The 17240-nt window shown below is 43.7% G+C and overlaps 1 protein-coding gene across 1 annotated transcript in view; it reads left to right on the top strand.

The window, feature by feature from the left end:
* Positions 1-17034, top strand: part of BORCS5 (BLOC-1 related complex subunit 5) — a 59872-nt gene extending 42838 nt beyond the window's left edge. The window contains exon 4 of the mRNA XM_053942131.1: positions 13339-17034. Within this exon, the coding sequence (XP_053798106.1) occupies positions 13339-13569 (231 nt within the window). The 3' untranslated portion in view covers positions 13570-17034. The remainder of the gene's footprint in view (positions 1-13338) is intronic.
* Positions 17035-17240: the final 206 nt, after the last annotated feature.

Here is a 17240-nt window from a genome sequence, read left to right as displayed (position 1 = left end):
GGATTTTTGACAAGATTAATTTGAAGGCAAATGTTGACCAGCTCTAAATGTTTAAGTGGAGAAAAGCAGCAAATAAGTGGGGAGAGGACTACTTTACATTAAGTCCTTACCAGTGGAGGATATCTGTTTTGGGTTCCAGGGAGAAAATTTCAGGAGTCATGTGATAGGGGATGGTGAATACCAGGGAATGGGAAACAAGCAGCTGGGGAACAGAGATAAATTTTCATAACGGGCCCATGATTTTGTTTGCCTTCAAAATAGTCTCATTTCAGTGCCTTAAAAAAGGATTATTGTGTGCACAATGCACTAAGCTTCTCAAAAAATCACCTCTTACAAAATATCTGAAGGTAAGCTTACAAAAATTACTTGTCACATGTGAAAATTGAGGCCTGGCTTCTTTCTGTGAAAGCAGACAGGAAACTGAAAGCCTTCTAAGCTCCTTTCAAAGAAGCTTTGAGTGAAAAGATCTTCAGCATTTCTTACTAGAATTCCAGCATTGTCAGTGGAGTTGTGCTTTTGAAGTATCTGATGTACCCTTAAAGGCAAATGTAGTTCCTACATACTGTGCTTAAGATGTATTTGGAAATGGGTTACTGGGAGGGCTCTGATGCTTTGCCTTGAAAACAAATGTTAATGCAGTGTTATTTGTAGCTTTTATTATTACCACAGGAATCCCAGACTGCCAATAATTTTGAAAACAGAGCTGTTTTTACAATACAAGGTGAAATTTCAAATGTCTCAGTCTAAGCTGGCACACATCTATGGGGGAGAGTTGGGGGAAACCCCCCACATTTTCAAATATAATAAATATTGCTTTTATATTTGCGATAGTTAAATGAATCTTGTCCAGGCAGGCATTAATATCAGTAATTGGTTTGCCACGCAGCAAATTGCAGCGTATGGCTTGTTTCATACCTATGAATTCTTCCATGGGAGGGCTGGCTGTGGTAGGGACAGCTTGTAGCAGTCTGATGTTCCCTGATGGAAATTTAAGGGCAAGGTCCCTTAAGGTGGTGGTACATGGAACATTCCAGGTGTTCCATCACCAGGAATGAATGAGATCTGGGCCAGAAACTTCGGCAGGACATTGCCTGGCTGGGGACCATGTCAGCCACAGCTGCAGTGAGACTCAAGGTGCACATCTGCTGTATGCACACAGAGCTTCTACTGTGTGAAACACCACAGGCACTTCTCCTAACTCCATCCCTCCATGGGCAGAAAAATCTGAAGAGCCTGGGATTCATCCCATGCTCCAGTCACAGCTGAGCAGTGTCTCTTCAGGGAATAGACTCAAATGAAGAGCAAGTTTCAGGGAGGTGTTTTTTGCCTGGTCTTCAGTTTGTTTTGTTTCAGGACTCATCTGAGTGAGGTGTTTATTGCCATTTCATCTTAGTTATGGTTTCCCTTTAGGTGGTTTCAGACTTGAGTTTCCAAGACTGTTTGTGAAATCTGTTTTCAGCAGATGTGCCCTGAGAGTGATCCACCTTCTGACTTAGGCCAGGAAAAGAGGAATGGCTTTAATAAGTACAAAATGCATCTTCAGCTTCAGGCCTTTGCTTTAAGGCCCATATGAACCAGCCCATGAAGCTACCTTTCAGCTCATTAAAGGTGAGGGCTCAGGGAATCAAAAGTAAGCCTGTTAAAAGAAGCCTGGCCAAAGTGAAAATGGAGATGCATTTAATTTTGACACAACATATAAAGATGTTCTAGATGAGGCTGTGTTAACTTGCAAGCAAAATTGAGCCTTTTGGTTCACAGACTTAAATTACCAATGCCCCAAATCCATGGAAAGGGGCCTGAGATTCCTTGTGAGATTATTTCTGAAAAGGGGAAGAACTTTGGTTGAAATGTCACTTGTATTTTCAACAGATTAAATGCCACATAGCCCTTTAGAAAAAAAAAACTAGGTAATGTTGTGTTCTGTAAGAAATAAATACCTTAAATTTAGTCTTTGGCATCTTGGAAGTTGATGGATGAGGACTGTGGCAATCTATCCAGCTCTTTATGTCTCCTCTCCTGAGCAATGAAGTGTTGTTTATAAAGACTGGAATCTCAACAGGCACCATCATGCAGAAAGAAAAGCACAGTATTATGGATCTGGAAACATGTTAATCTTCATGTCCTTTAGTTGATCTTGCTCATTTTTCTTCAGTCTGCTGTGCAAGTAGTTTGAATACCTAAGTGGTGGAGTGGTGTCTTATCCAGCCAGCACCAAAATGTGAAAATGCTCTTGAAAAAACTTCACAATTGTTACTTTAATATAGAGAATTAATGTCTGGCAGTGTATCCCTGAGGCAGATGGCCAGTGCTCTGTTGTACCTGAACTTTATGAACGGATTTAGCAGTTATAAAGGAAGAGAAAAGATTGTTTGCACCGGTGACAGTCTGAAATCTGTTTTGCTGACATGCACTACTTTACTTTGTCTGGTGTCATAAAAAAGACCAGTCCCTTGCTCCTAGAATATATGTGTGTAATCAATTCCAGCATGTTCCCTTTTCTTGTGCTTTATGACCTTTTGAGGAAAGATCTAAACTGGAATCCTTTCCACAACTCAATTTCCAAGGAAGAAAATTAAGCTTGAACAAGCATCTAGCAGTCAGAAAGGTTTGTATTGTTATAGAGCTTAGGTGTTTAAGAAACTGTCACTGAATATCCCCAGTCTGGTATGCAAAGCCTTTTAGTAAACTTTCATCGGGATTAGTACATGGAGTTTATGATCATCAGTGTCTTGATTTGAAAAGACAGGTGTCTGCTAAGGAAGGTAGGAACCTCCCCTAAAATGGAAAAAAAAAAAGTAAACCCCCTCCCTCTGAATTGTTATAAATTCAAAATTCAGGAGGGCTCTCAGGCAAAAATATGGGAGCAGGAATAACATTTCTTTATTAGGGAAGAAAATAAAAAGATAAAATAAACAATGCAGTGAACCAAAACAACACGGACAGAGTCAGAAAAAAGCCTGACACCCTGTTGGACAGGGTGTTGGCAGCAGTCCCATTGGAATTGTGGCTGCAGTCCTCCTGGAGTGCCAGGTGTGGTTCTGTTGGAGCAGTGATCCTGTAGAAAAGGGTGTAACCTTGCTCTGAAGAGGCAGTGGAAGAGGCTCTGGGAAATCAAGTGCAGAAAAAGCTGTGTTGGTGGGCCAGAATCTCCTGACTATATGCAGGTAGGAATGCTTGGCTCCTCCCTCTGGGCAGAGCATCTCACAATGGGATGTTACAGTTCTTATCAGCCATGCAGTGACATTCAATAGGCCATTAACAGCAGATGTCTCCCCGGAGGGAGGATTGATTGTGGAAGAGATAAGGAAAAACTGCCCACTTAACAGAAGACAACTGCCATACAGATGGCAAATAGAACACATCTTGCTTTTTCAATCTGGGACAATCAGATACCAGAAGGAATGTAATTCAGTTCCTTCTCATAGCTTGCTTTAACTAGGAAACTGGATTTCTTATTCTAGCCTTGTTTTTCCAGGTGGAAAAAACTTCCAACAACCCCCTGCCCCAAGTTTGTAGAACTTCAAATAGGAATACAAAGTGCTAGATTTCATTACCAAACTAGCAGACTTGATGGTGGATTTGGGCATGAAAGGGATTTGAGATAGGAAGAAAGCAAGTATCAGCTTGGGGTGCATCACAGCTTGTACTTCCAGGAGAAAGGAGAGGATGCTGATTGTCTGGCACAAAGCTGAGGGATCTCATCTGACACACTGTGTGCAGCTCTCATAACGCTCATAACATAAGAAAAGGGCTGTAAGGACGTGTGGGGAGTGGAGAACTTCCGAGAGGAAACTGGAAAAGCTTTGCTCGTTTGGTTTAGTCAAATGATGACAGAAAATTATATGATTTCTCTTTCTAAATCAGTTTGGCATTAATGTAGACTAAAAATGGCCTTCTCCCTCCCTGAAGGAGTGTGTTGATACAGGAAAAGTCAATTCACAAGTTTCATTCTTAACTCTTCCCTCCTGTTGCAGTGTTTAATTGAATTTTCAAGGTGTCAAATCTGCCCTTAAGTGAGAATTGGGCTGGAGTGTGGAGGTACCAGGAATATTGGCTAGCTTTTCAGCAGTTTAATCTTTGTTTTAGATAGGTTAGCCAGCCTTACTTGCAAATATTTGGACTAGCACTGATGACTTTAAGATGGTAGTTGGTACTTGAGGGAGCAGGGTGGACCTTGTGTTAGCAACCCCATAATGAGCATTGTGGCAATAATCAGATGTGATCTGCAGAGGTGACTTCATGTTGAAAGCATTACAAAACCTTAGTGCAAGTAATCTGCCCATCTCACTTTTTATGAAGAGTAGGGTTTCCTAAATGTTTCTGTGCCACTGGGGCATGAATGCCTCTGCATGAGAGCATTTATTAGCAATTATTGCAACACTGCTCGGAGGTATGAAACAGATGATTTACTATTAATTAATTACTGTGGCCATTGCTCCTGACTGGATGTGTCATCTACCTCTAGAAGTCTGGATAAAATGCTGAACTATAGTATAGTAGAATTCCCTGTAACCACATGTATGAACTGTGCCAAAACTGTAGAGAATTGGACAAAAAAATAAAACTTTTATGCTTTTTTTTTTTAAACTGGAACAACAAGTGATGCATTTGAAGAGTGACTGCTGACTTGCTGTAAATTGTCTGAAAGACAAAATCCCCAATCAGGTGAGTTCCAGCTGAAAAAGAGGCTCAGGTAGCAGTTGTAAAAGAAATCAACATAACAAAAGTATATGGTAAAGAGTTTATAGAGTTTTTACGTCAGAAAGGATTCTTGGGTCATAGCTTTTCCTTTTGCTTTATCCAGTCTGTAGAATTTAATTCTTCCTTATGCCTGACATAAGACTACACAGAAACTGAACTACTTACTTTTCAATTACAAGTTCTTTTACCAGATTGTAGTACAAATTTTCAAATTCCTTCTTGCATTTGATCAATTTATTCTAGAGATTCATTAGTAGACATAAAAAAGAGGAAAGAAATACTCAGCTTTCTGTGAATCTTAAGGCCACTGCAGCTGAATACAATAAACATGAATGCTCAGAGTGAATCAGAGCTGGCACTAGTGTCACGCTGAACTTTTGTGTGAATCACTGATCTCTGATGGTTTGTACTCTTGTTACTGTATTTTGAGCAATAGTCCATAGCCTCAGAAGAGCTTGGTCTGTAAACAATATACAGTGCTCAAGATTTCCTTGAGGCTTTTCTGAAGCCAAAGATTTACTGTCCAGATGTTGGGACCGCTGAGCTTCAGCACTGTGGAATTATGGTTGGAGTCAGCCTTGAAAGTCTCTCTTCTGGGAATGAAGGAGTAGATCCTCCCCTTAACATCAGTGGGGTATACTTGGCTCATTTCATGTGTTTTTCAAACATGGAAGGAAGAGTTACAAATAAATATTTCAGGAGTTTTTCAGGTTATCAGTGAATGACTTTGTTAGAACTGACGTGCCTTTGAGTTTCCCTGGTGAAGGGAAATTGATTTGGACTTTCATATGAGAAATGTATCTGGCAGGAAAAGAGCAAAAGCTTCATCAGGGGTCTCAGGTGTCCAGAAATCCCCAAATCCTGACTGCTGGGCTCATGTCCATGCTCATCTAACACTGCAGCCTTCTTGCACGTATCCAAGGCATGCAGAGCATATGGAGGGAGGTCTGATGCACCCAGATGTGTTGGACTGGCAGTGTGAGTGTGTCAGGGTGTGTGAACCCAGCTTTGTCTGCAGTTCCCCAGAGAAAAAAAGAGGGAGTCTTAGATAATCCTTTTAGCACTTCACACACAGTAGGAAATAGTTAAAACTCAGCTCCTTTACATTCTGTGAGAGCAGATTTAAGAACATTTTCTACTTAAAAATAATTTTCTTTTAGTGTGTCTAACCCTGACTAAACACAGCAATATCATTCCCTTCTGAAAGACTTCTGTAGGACATGTGGAAAAGAAGACCTACAGCTATCAAGTCCCATCTGTGAAGCTGAGAAAAAAATAGCAGATGGCTTGCAAATGTAATGATGCTGACTATTTTCACTGTGAAATGAGAATAGTGGTGTTTTCTGAGAAACATCTCATTAATGATAGTGGTCATCTCTTTTCAAATCTTACTTGTGATGGGAAAACCAACTTGCTTAAAGCTAGTCATTCTGACATGTTGAAAGTACAAAACTGAAATTTATTATAAAATAACCCCATAAGGGTAAATTTATAAACAGCAATTTATAATTGCTGTTGTCTGTAACATTCAAGCTCTGGCTGGGTATAGGAGTGTTGTGGGCAAGTAATGTGTCAGCAGTGTAAAATCAGGAAACGAGGAGATTGAAGGTTGTGTTTTCTAGCAGAATTATTAGGTAGCCTGAAATAAGAGTTGTGCAAGTTATCCTTTAGGCAATAGATCTGTAATAGATACATATTTTTTCTTTTCCAGGAACAGCTGATGGAAGACAGATCAGGAATGTGTTATTAATTACTCTGGAATTGTATTCCACAAAAGAGAGGTTTTGTGAGAATATTGCACATGCAGGTGCAATAATCTTGTTTGGGTAGGGTGTTTGTATTTATTTTTCTTAAACTTGGTTATTTAGAATAGGTATGGAAGCATTTCTAATGCTCAGGATGTAACTTAACACTTTTAGCCATCATAAATTTTAGAGGTGACTTCTTGGATGTAGATTGTTCTACAAAAGTAGCAAATGACAGCTCTAAAAAGGTGTTCTTGTTAGTCAAAGGAAATGAGCTAGAAATTACAATGACCTTTCCTTGGTGACTGTTTAGAAAGCTTACTGGTAAAATAGGGTCTTTTTGGTTTTTTTTTCCTTTCTGCTTTTTCAGGAATCTTGTGCATTTAAACCTGATACAATGACAGCAAACCCTGGATTTGAACCCAGGATCATGTGCAGGGGGGAGAGATGGTGCTTTTCACCATGTGACCCTGCTGGTTTGTGACTATCAGGCTGGTAGTCAGGCCAGCTCATGGGCCAGAACACCAAACCACTGAAGAGAGAGGCTGAGAAGAATCAGTTTGTTTGGAGGACTTAGGTGCAGAACTAAGCTTGTGCTTAGTCAGCTCCTTTGAAGTAGGGTGGTGTGACTGCTGCTTTGCAGTGCCCTGAGTTTCACTTGCTTTTGTGAAAATAGTTTAGCTGTTTTGAAAGACAAAAGGGAAATATAAGTAAAGACAGACCAGTAGAATGGGACTGTGAGAGGAGATGTGTCCAAACTGGAGAGCTAGCTGTCAGGTTTTGCTGCCCATATTCTCTCACCTCTGTGAAGTGGGGCCCTACCTTTTTTAAACACTTGGAAGTCTGTGGGTGCATTAGGTCTAAGCAAGAGGAAGGTATTGCTTCAGTCCTAGCTTTGGGACTCTTTTGTTAGCACTGGTCAGTGATAGCAACAATAACTTAATCTTGGGGGCCTGCCAGTTGGCAGAGGGATACTCATGGCTCTCAGGCAAGGAGGGCTCCAGTTGGAGCTGAGAGGGAGATGTGGGCTGAGGAGGCCACGCTGTGTGGGAGTGACAAACACCTTCCTGTCCAATAACACAAGAGGCAGGGAAAGGCTGACATAAAGGTGGAAAAGCTTATTTCAAGAACAACCCTTCTTATTCTTTGGAATTCTGAATGCTTTTGTCTGTCCCAAGGCCTCCCAGAGTAATCAAATTTAGAGGTGCAGCAGCTTATGTTGATACATGTTCTCATGTATCTACTGTAGAACTAAGGGACTAAACATGGGTTTAATTTAGATATTTAGGAGTAAAGGCCTTGATGTGCCTGTTAATATTGCTATAATTCAGTTCCAGAGCCAGTTAAAATGGTTACTCTTTGTTCTCTAACTTGACTGGGATCTGTGCAATTCTTAGATAGAATAACCCTTAGGAACTGTTTACAGAAACAGATCACAGAGGGAGCAAAAGGAATATTTTGGCAGTGGATTTGATCTTAGATGTGATAAGGAAATCCTAAACACAAACTATAGTTGTTATGTGGCAGTGGGGCAGAGGAAGGGTACAGCTCCATGAGAGCTGTACTCATGGCTGAAGCTGAAGAGAAGGGGGTGGGATCCGTGGCTGGGCATCTCTATTCTGTACCCTGGCACAGAAGGTGCCCAGTCAGGTTATCACTTCCCAGTGTGTGCTGGGTGGGAGAAACAGGGGATGTTCCCAGCATCAGGAAGTCATTGCAATCTATTGTGCTGACTTTGCGTGACATTACCAAAGAGAAAGGGGAAGAGAAAAAAAATCCATTCATTGAGCACATTTGTTTTCAGGCAGTATAGAAAGAGGAGCTGTCTTCAGTTTTAAGTGTGTTGATTGAAAAGTATTTTCACACCAGCACACTGTGACTAATACTCCATGCAGTCATGTTCCCGCCTGCCACTTTCTGATGTGGTTTGTGTGCAGCTGCAGGAAGATGTTCATTTAACCCCAGTCAAGCACCTGACAATGTGAAAGAAAGGCTGCTTGTGCTGAGAGTGCTGTTCTAGAAAAAGAACTTTCTGGAATAAGGATTGCACCTTAAGAGCTGTGTATTTTGGAGAGGCAGCCATAGGGGATGGGAGCTGAGAGGAAATTGTTGGGACAGAAGGACACATGCATGTCTGGCTGGGCTCTTGAAGGCTGTTACTAAATGTGGGGGGGAACAAAAACATCTTCTTGCCTTTTAGGCATTTTAGGAGGGGCTGGAGAAGCTGGGAATGTCTGAATCCTCTTATGAGATGTATTTGTTTTGTTGTGAATGTCAGCAATGCCTCTCTAGAAATTTGATTCCAAGTTTAATGAACTTCTGATTACATTTGCATGTTCTGCAACCAGGGAAAATGTGTCTAGCTGCAGTTTTCAGTCTCTCAGTCATTGAACTAACAAGATATGACCTCTGTTTCTGAGAGCTTATGACACTCACATGCCCATGACAGGGGTACTATAAAACTATGCCAGGTAAGAAGTGTATATATAGATGTGTTTGTGCATATATATGTATATATATGGGCACTGGTTTGTTTTCAGTGTAGTCTCTTGAAAAGAATTGAACATTGGCCAGTGCTGACCTCAGTCTTTTGTGGGCTAAATTAATGTCTTTATTCTGCTTGGCAGTGTGGGCCAAGAAGAATTTTTAAATGAATGCAAGAATTTTTGGTGTGCAAGATGTCTGGCGATATCTTCAGTTGTTTTTGTGTTTCTTCAGTGTGGTGTTATAAATGGGCCTGTGTAATGCAGAGGAGCTTCAGGGCTGACAATGTGAATGGTGTAGTAGAAGGGGCTATGCTGGGGCCCTTTTAAGTGAGGAAATATCCATCTTGCAGTGTTGTTGGAAGTAATTATTAATCTGTTTTCATTTGACGAAAGAAAAGCCCAGTAGATGTCATTTCATGTTTAAATGTGAAGCTGAGGCAAAATTAGTGTCCTGCTGATGATAATCCACAGAGGAGGCATGAACTTTGAAACAGAAACACCAATTCTGAATGTAACTGACTGTACAAAAAAAGAGTGGCATGTTGGAGTGTGAGTTTTAAGGCTTGTCCATTTTTATGGACCTATGCTTCTGAAAGAACAACTGAAGAAATACCTCCATCCTTTTTCATGTAGGAAGGGAAGAAAGATCCTGTCTTCTACTCTGGGCATGTCCAGCCTCAGGTTTGCTACTTTGACAGGAGGAATGATTTTTGGAAAGAGATAACATTTGCATTTGGAGCTCTCACCCCTTCATTGAGAGCACATCTTTTTTTCTCAACTCCAGATGGGGCAGAACATCTTGCTTTGATGAAAATTAGGACTCTGACATCACATGCTGGGCTCTGCCCTCTGCTTTGTTCTGTTGCTTCTTAACAGGCTTCAAGTCCAGTCTTTTAACTCTCCAGAAACTTTTGTATACCACTAAGCTGGGGATGTTTGTAACTTACTGAGTGGTGATGTTTGAAGGACAGATTGGTTGTCAGGGGCTGGTGACAATGCTGCTTCACATCTGTCACATCTGATGAGTTCAGGGCAAGAGGGTTCAGTTGTCTGCAGCTCTGGTGGCCTGGCATCGTAGGAAGCTTGAAGCAACCAGAGCAGAAACAATGGTTCAAATGAACACTCTCAGATGGTTTTGGGACAGGGAAGAACTACTGGCTCTGGGGTGTCTTGCTGGGCTTCCCAGAGAGCTTCACAGTCTGGGATGGGCAAGAAGGCTGAGACTTGAATATTTTCCAGATGAGAATGTGGCAGGGCTTCATGTCAGGGACTTGGGAGTTGATGGGAACTGCTCAGAGAAGGCAACTTCACTCATTGACCCTTGAGGCTGTCTTGGACTGCCTTGGCTGTAGGCAAGGGACCAGACTCTACTTCCCTTTTCCAGAAAAGCTCCCCTTTTCCAGATGCTTTTTAATGCTACTGTATGATGTATGAAATTAAATAGATAGGAATTAGGTGCATTCTTATGTGTGTTCCCTACTCATTATAGATTCCTGCAAGCCAGTGTTAGTCTCTGTGGTGGGTAAATAGGGCTGACCCTCTGAACCTGAAGGCCCCATCTGAGTGCCAGAGGAACAGGACTGCATGCCAGTAGAGATAAAAGCACAAGGTCTGGCACTGGAGGAGCTTGCTTGGAGGGGGAGGAGGTAGGAAGGATGTAAGTGTGTACTTAGGCCTGCTTCAAGGAAAGCTGAGAGAAACATTGGCATTTATTTCCAGGAATTAACACATAGTTTCCTTTTTTTTTTTTTTAATAGTTAAAAAGACCAGGTTCAGACTGAGTAAAAATTGACCTTTCCTCACAATTGCTCCATTTCAGTTCTCCCTGTTGTGTCTCAGGCTGTGCAGCTGCTGTGGCCTCCTTCAGCAGGCAAACTTGGATGGTAGGTGTAAGGAAACACTCATTTCCACCCTTTCTCTTTCTTGTAAGGCAGCTTTTTTTATGGCTTTTGTGAATGTGTCCAAAGGTAGCAAAGTGCTTGGAGGCCACTCTGCATTTCTTCTTCCTACTGCAGGTCAGTATCAGCTTCTCCCCTTGTTCCCCATCAGTAAGTGGATGTTACTCATACTTACACAAGGAACCTAAAAGTCAGCAGATGGAAATTATTGGAATGGAGAGGAAGGGGGGCCTTGGGTGTCTTTTGCTTGAAAACTTGGTAGGTGCCAGCTTTGCTTTTTGTACAGTGTTGTGAGGCCATGTGGAGAATCTGCCAGTGGGGGAGAACTTGAGAACTTCAGAACCAGAGGAGGTTTCTGCCTGGGTCCCCATGCTGGTCCATTTAATGAGGCATGCTGGCTTTTGGCAGGTTTCCCACTGGCTGCCCCTCCAGGCCACTGTCTCTCATTAGGTAGGATGTTTTTAGGCACTGGATTGAACTTGCTGGTTGGTGGTGGTCTGCTTTTACACACTCCTTTAAAGAGCTAGCGCCAAGCTACTAAATTATTAAGCTGGGGTTTTAATAGAAACCCCTGTGTAGGCTCAAATGGTTTCCACTCTATTTGGAGTTTCCTGCTCTGCTGGTTTTTATTTTGTCCCGTGCGTGAAGGCATGGAGGAAGGAATTCACAGGAGAGCACAGAGGCAAAGAGGAAGGAATCAGCCTGAGAGCAGTAGAAAGTGCAGGCGAAATAAAAGGCCAATTGGGACCATATGGAGCTCTGATGGAGGTGATGGGGTGGAAAAATGTCCCCTAATCCCTATGAAAGTTCAGCAGAAAGTTTTGTGTTTGTTTTCAATGCTGTTTGTAACTTAGGTTTCTCAATAAAATATTTTCTTGCCCAACTATTTTTACTATTTTTGACTTGACCTCTTCCCCAGGGCTTGAAAGGGAGATTTGTGAGCGCATACAACTACAGCAGTTTATCCCCAGTGTCAAACCCTGCTGCCACCAATGGGATGGCAGAATTCTCTCTGCTGCCCTCCCTCCTCTGTGGGGCTTCCAGTGTTGTACCATGTCCACCCAGTCCTCCCTTGTTGCAGGTTCTCCCCTACAGACCCACAGCACTGGACACAGGGTCAGGATTGCACCTGCCTGTTCAGTGCTGTGAAGTCAGGTCAGGTCAGCACCTTGTGTTTTCTTAGCACTGCACTGATAAATGTGTGTTGTCCCTGGTGACAGGTACGGTCACTGTCCTCCACCAGATGGGTTGACTCTGTCACACAGTTCAGGAGAGGGATGTTATTTGTACCTGTGCTTCTTGGTAGACCAGTTCTCAGCATAGATTCTCTGAGGCTGCTTCATTGTGAGCAGTGACCTCCTTCCTCTGGGAGCAATTAGATGGGAAAGATTTGGGAAAACAGTGGTAAGAGGTGGCAGTGGGCTAAAACGGTTCAGGGTGTGTCCTCTCCTGCCCTTCACTCCCAGCCACTGTGGGCTTGTATTGAGTTCCAAGCCAGGGGACTGCTTTCCACAAAGACATCCCAGTAGGAAGAGCCAGTGCACTGGAGTCACTGGGGTTATTAAGTACAGCTACAGTGAGCCAAAGTAACCAAAATTTGAGTGTGCACTTGAGGGCTTGGAACAACCCTAACATGTGGTACATATCTTAGGATATGTAAAGGATATGTATCTTAGGATGGTTTACAGCTTAAACCATCTGACTGGGCTTGTGTGTAATATACTGGCAGCTACTGGCTGAATCCTGCCTGGAGATTGCAGGTCTGGCTCAACAGAAAAATGGGCTGTGAATTATAAAGGCTGCCTTCATCACTCAATAGCAGGAACAGCACTGCAGTTCCTGTCATTGTCATCATGCTTGAGCCATGTTTGGGTACTGACTGTGTTTAATTGCATGGCTAATTTTCTTAATGTCTCTCCTGGGGTCAGTTATAACACTCTTATTTTTGGGTTTCAGGGAAATTAGATACACTAGCAGTCCATTGTGGTTCTCTCAAGGCGGGAGTTTTCCAGATGACAATGGTAATAACAGCTATGGCTCAGTTGCAGAGTAGCCTGGCTAAACTAAGAAAAAATAGCACTGGCAACTGTGGTAGAGTTTAACGCTTGCAAATGAATGATCTCCAGTGAAAATATAGTTCAGGTGTAGGCAGAGGCCACGGTCCCCTGGGTTTGGATAACTTGGAGGATGTGTTTGTTGGTTTATTGGGTAAACCCTGGCAGCGCCTGTTGGCTTGCAGTCCTGCAAATGAAGAATTTTCTGATCAGATATTTAGGTATTTGGGTGGAGAACTGAGGTCATCATATGTCTTCCCTGGTATACAACTGTGAATCATCCCATCCCATGACAGACTGGTTATGTACCTTCCAAGGAGTTCCTCTGTACCTGTCTGTTACCTCCTGTTAGTGAAGCATCCAAGGTGGTTGCTTTTGGGAAGGACAGTGTGCTGAAAGGTCTGCGGCAACAGTTGGCCTCATGAGCCTTGCTGTGCTTGTTGTTTTTACACAGATGGACCTCTCTGTGGAAACTCTTTACAGCCTCATGCAGGAGCGCCAGAAGAAGTACGCCAAGTATGCGGAGCAGATCCAGAAGGTCAATGAGATGTCTGCCATCCTGCGCCGAATCCAGATGGGCATCGACCAGACGGTGCCGCTGATGGAGCGGCTGAACAGCCTCCTGCCAGAGGGGGAGCGGCTGGAGCCCTTCTCCATGAAACCTGACCGGGAGCTGAGGTTGTAGCGCTCTGGCAGCTCCCCGCCCCGTTACCTTCCACGCTCCACGTTCAGCACGGAAGCACTTCCAGCAGGCTCCATTGGCAGGTGTTGGGAGCGGGCAGCGCTGCTGCCAGACTGTGCCAGGGAACCGGAGGGAGAGCGGCGTGAGCTGCTGGAGCCACACAGCCAGGAATCCAGGAGCTCCCCGGAGGAGATGATTTACCATTCTCTCAACTCCCTCCTCTTGCCCTCCTGTCTCCTCTGCCACTACACTGCCTGTGCAGACACATTTGTTTCATTGCTGTGACTAGTTGTGGTTTACAGAGGAGGAATTTCCTTTCATCTGATTTATTTTTTTTACTAAAAAAATTGAAAGGGATATGGGGTGTGACGAACCCTCTAACATGTTTTTTGTGCCATTGGGGTTTAGACAATTAGATGACTGGAAGGTATTTCTGAGATCCTCTGGCCTTGGAAATATGTGTGTTTTATAGGTGAAAATGTGGGAGTCAGGAACTGGCTTACTAAAATCTGGTCATTATCATAATTAACGTGGTTTACATGGCAAGGTTTTGGCATGTCCTTGAGGCTCCTGTTTCTATGGGCTCACTAATTTATGAGGCTGTAAAGGAGTAACTGTTCTAGATATGTATGTCTGTTAATGTAAAGCAAACCTTAGCGTTCCTCTCCCCCTTGCCCTGACAATGTCCCCATGCCCCAGCTGGTGGCATTTTGTGTCCCTCTGACAGGCACCGGTACCAACCTGCTCACTTTGCATCTTAAAGTTGGACACAAGGTGTCTTTTTTCATTGGGAAACTCGAGTTGCCTTGGTGCTGTCTTTTTTACCAGTGGGGTACAGCTGCTTCTTCAAGTGCATGAGGGTGGAGGGGAGAGACACGAGAAGTCCTTTGGCTCTTTGTGTTGGTTTAGCTGCTCTTGTGCCAGGAGCTGGTGGTGGCACACTGCTGAACGACTGAAGCCATGGGGCCCTTCTCAATCAACTGCTCCAAAGGTGACAGGATGTTCTTGCCTCCTGCCAGGTGAGCCAAGGCTGAAGAGCCCATGAACCACAAGGGTTGTCGTGTGTCAGGAGTGCAGCTCCAGCAGTGAGGACAGTCAGGGACAACCCAGCTTCCAGTACAGCACAAGGCAGGGTCATTTGCCAAAGGCAACTTGCTTCAATATGTCTTAGTACTTAAGAGCAAAAGGTTGTCTCTGAGCATTTGAAAGTAAGAGTGCAGTAGGTTTTTGATTGTTAATAATTATTGCCTGGTGGCAAGAAGTAACAGGCTGTTCTCTTGTTGCATTCCCAAAGGTCATGTAATGTGAATTTTTGTCATGCAGACTGCAGCCAACTTAGATGTGCCAGTGGTGGTTGGATTCCCGGGCCTGCTGAACACTGTCTAGATGCAGAGTCGTGTAGAAATGAAGCCCCCTGGAATGATGCCCTGGGAAGTGGGACTGACTGCTTCAGGGAGGGCAGGGAACTCACCAGGGGGGTTTTTAGCAAAGGCAGCAGGTCTCCTTGCCTGCTGCTCCCACCCCAGAGGTTTTACCCAGTTATACGTACATAGGCATATGCTGTGTGTTGCCCAGCATAAAACATCAGAATTCCATCCTTGTTCAAGCTTCCTGCCATGTTTTACACTTGGATTGTTAAAAGCTTACATGAGGCTTAACCCAGGAAAAGCTGCTTGTCATGGCCATGCCCTTGTGGGTCCTCGTTTCCATCATGGAATGTGTCTCTGCCTCCCACCATCAGACACAAGGATACTGAGCTGCTTTAAATAGTGGCTGCAGCCATTTTTGTCCTCTTTGTCCAGATGATTTCTGTCTGGATGTTTAAAATGTGTGACATTCAGCTGTCTGCCAGACGGGATCATGAGTGTCCCACACCCTGGTGTGCTGGAAACCTGTGCCAGTGGGAAGATCCTGATACTGGATGTCAAGACAGATGCTCTCTCCTGTAAGGTACTTCTCAGAGGCTTGTAGATATTTGGGCTCAGGCCATTAAGTATCAAATCAAAGCACTGCTCCCTGCAGTGCTAATGAGGGCAAAGGAATAGTATTCCCAGCTGAAGGCTGCAAATCAGTTCCTTCCTCATTTGCCAGAAAAGACCAAGGCACTGGGCTGAGAATAGGAGAAAACCTTTGTTACTAGGAACACTGGTCTTTAAACTTGTGGCTGTGCTGCTGGGCCTCACAGACAGAGCTTCTTGAACAGCAAGGGTAGGTTGTGGAAGGCGTAATAACTGAACTAGAAAGAAATTAGAGCTGAAATGTGAAGGCCAACCTTTTCCAATGCTCACATGTCATCACCTTCATTCCACAGGTGATAGTCTCTCATATGGGTACTGTAAGAACATGCACCCTCTAAATGCCCTTGAATGATGGTTTACAGTTTTATTTAAAACATTGTTACTTCCTTCAGGAACTGTAAGTCCTTGGCCCTCTTCCTGAGGGGGAGATGTGTCCTGCCACATCTTCTTGAGCTGCTGTTTGTTGTTGCTTGGCTGCTTTTTGTTGGCTTTGCTCCACATGCTGCTTTCAGCTTCAGCTCAGATGCAAGTGATGCTCAGGGTAAGACTGATCCTTCCCTCCCATGCTGTTTAGCAGGAGCTTGGAGATGTGACTGGAATCACCTTTCTGCATATGAATTTTCTTTTCCAAGCCAAACACTCTTGGAGGAGGCCTCAGGTATCTTTTGTGAATGTACCAGCTGTTACTTCTACCACAAATGTAGTGCTATGAACAGTGAATAATCTGGTGTGTTCCCCTGAAACCAGACACTGCTGCCCTTTTCTGTTTTCTGGTGGTGTGTGGTCTGAGCACAGGCTAAGCTTCTTGATACATGATCTTGTGAAAAGCTGGGGAGCAGGATGAGTCACTGGAGCTGTGGTTCCCCTCTGCCCTGAGCTGCTCTGGCCCTTCCCCTGATTCTGCTGTTGCAACTCCCCTGTTGTGCTGCCACTGGTGCTCCTTGTGTCTCATACTGGTCACTGTGCTGCCCAAGCAGAGCAGGTATGCTTTGTTGTTTCCGTTGTTTTTGTCACTGTATGCATTGACAGGGTGCTAAAGTGCCAGCCTACCTGCAGGGCAATTCCTGTGAAGATCTGCTGAAGGGGAGAGAAAAGAATTTTTGTTGTTGCTTTATTTTTTAAATATATGTGTTTTAAATTAAATATATTTAAATATCATTAAATATTTTAAAGTGTGTTTTCCCCTCCTTCAAGCTTTTACACAAAGAGTAGAAATACACATTTTCACAGGCCCATTGGTTGCATGAGTCAGCCCCTCTCTCAGACTGTGCGCCAGTAGTTTCCCAAGGTACTGCTGGAACATTCCTCCTGTTCCCAAGCTGCCAGAGGATATTTTGATTGCCAGCCTTGTGGCTGAGCACTCCATGGTTTCTGGGTGGTTACCCTGTTCAGCTTCCTATGTGCTCCATGTTCCACAGCTCCAGCATTAAAACTTTTAGTGTGGCTCTTTTCCAAGTGTGTTGTTTCTCCAATTGTCTTTATTGCTCATTCTTCATTCCCACTCCCCACCGTGGTGTCTGGGCAGTGCAGGCCTATCTCAGCTTTAATTTGCAACCACTCTGTGACATGGAGGTGGCTGATTTCAGCTGCTCTCGGGCTGCCTCTGCCACGGGATTGAGAGGAAACATATCCCTAGAATGAAAATAAATGCTGGTT

This window comes from Vidua chalybeata, chromosome 5 (genome assembly GCF_026979565.1).
Source record: "Vidua chalybeata isolate OUT-0048 chromosome 5, bVidCha1 merged haplotype, whole genome shotgun sequence".
Taxonomy (NCBI): Eukaryota; Metazoa; Chordata; class Aves; order Passeriformes; family Viduidae; genus Vidua; species Vidua chalybeata.
This window is presented reverse-complemented; position numbering and strand designations above follow the sequence as displayed.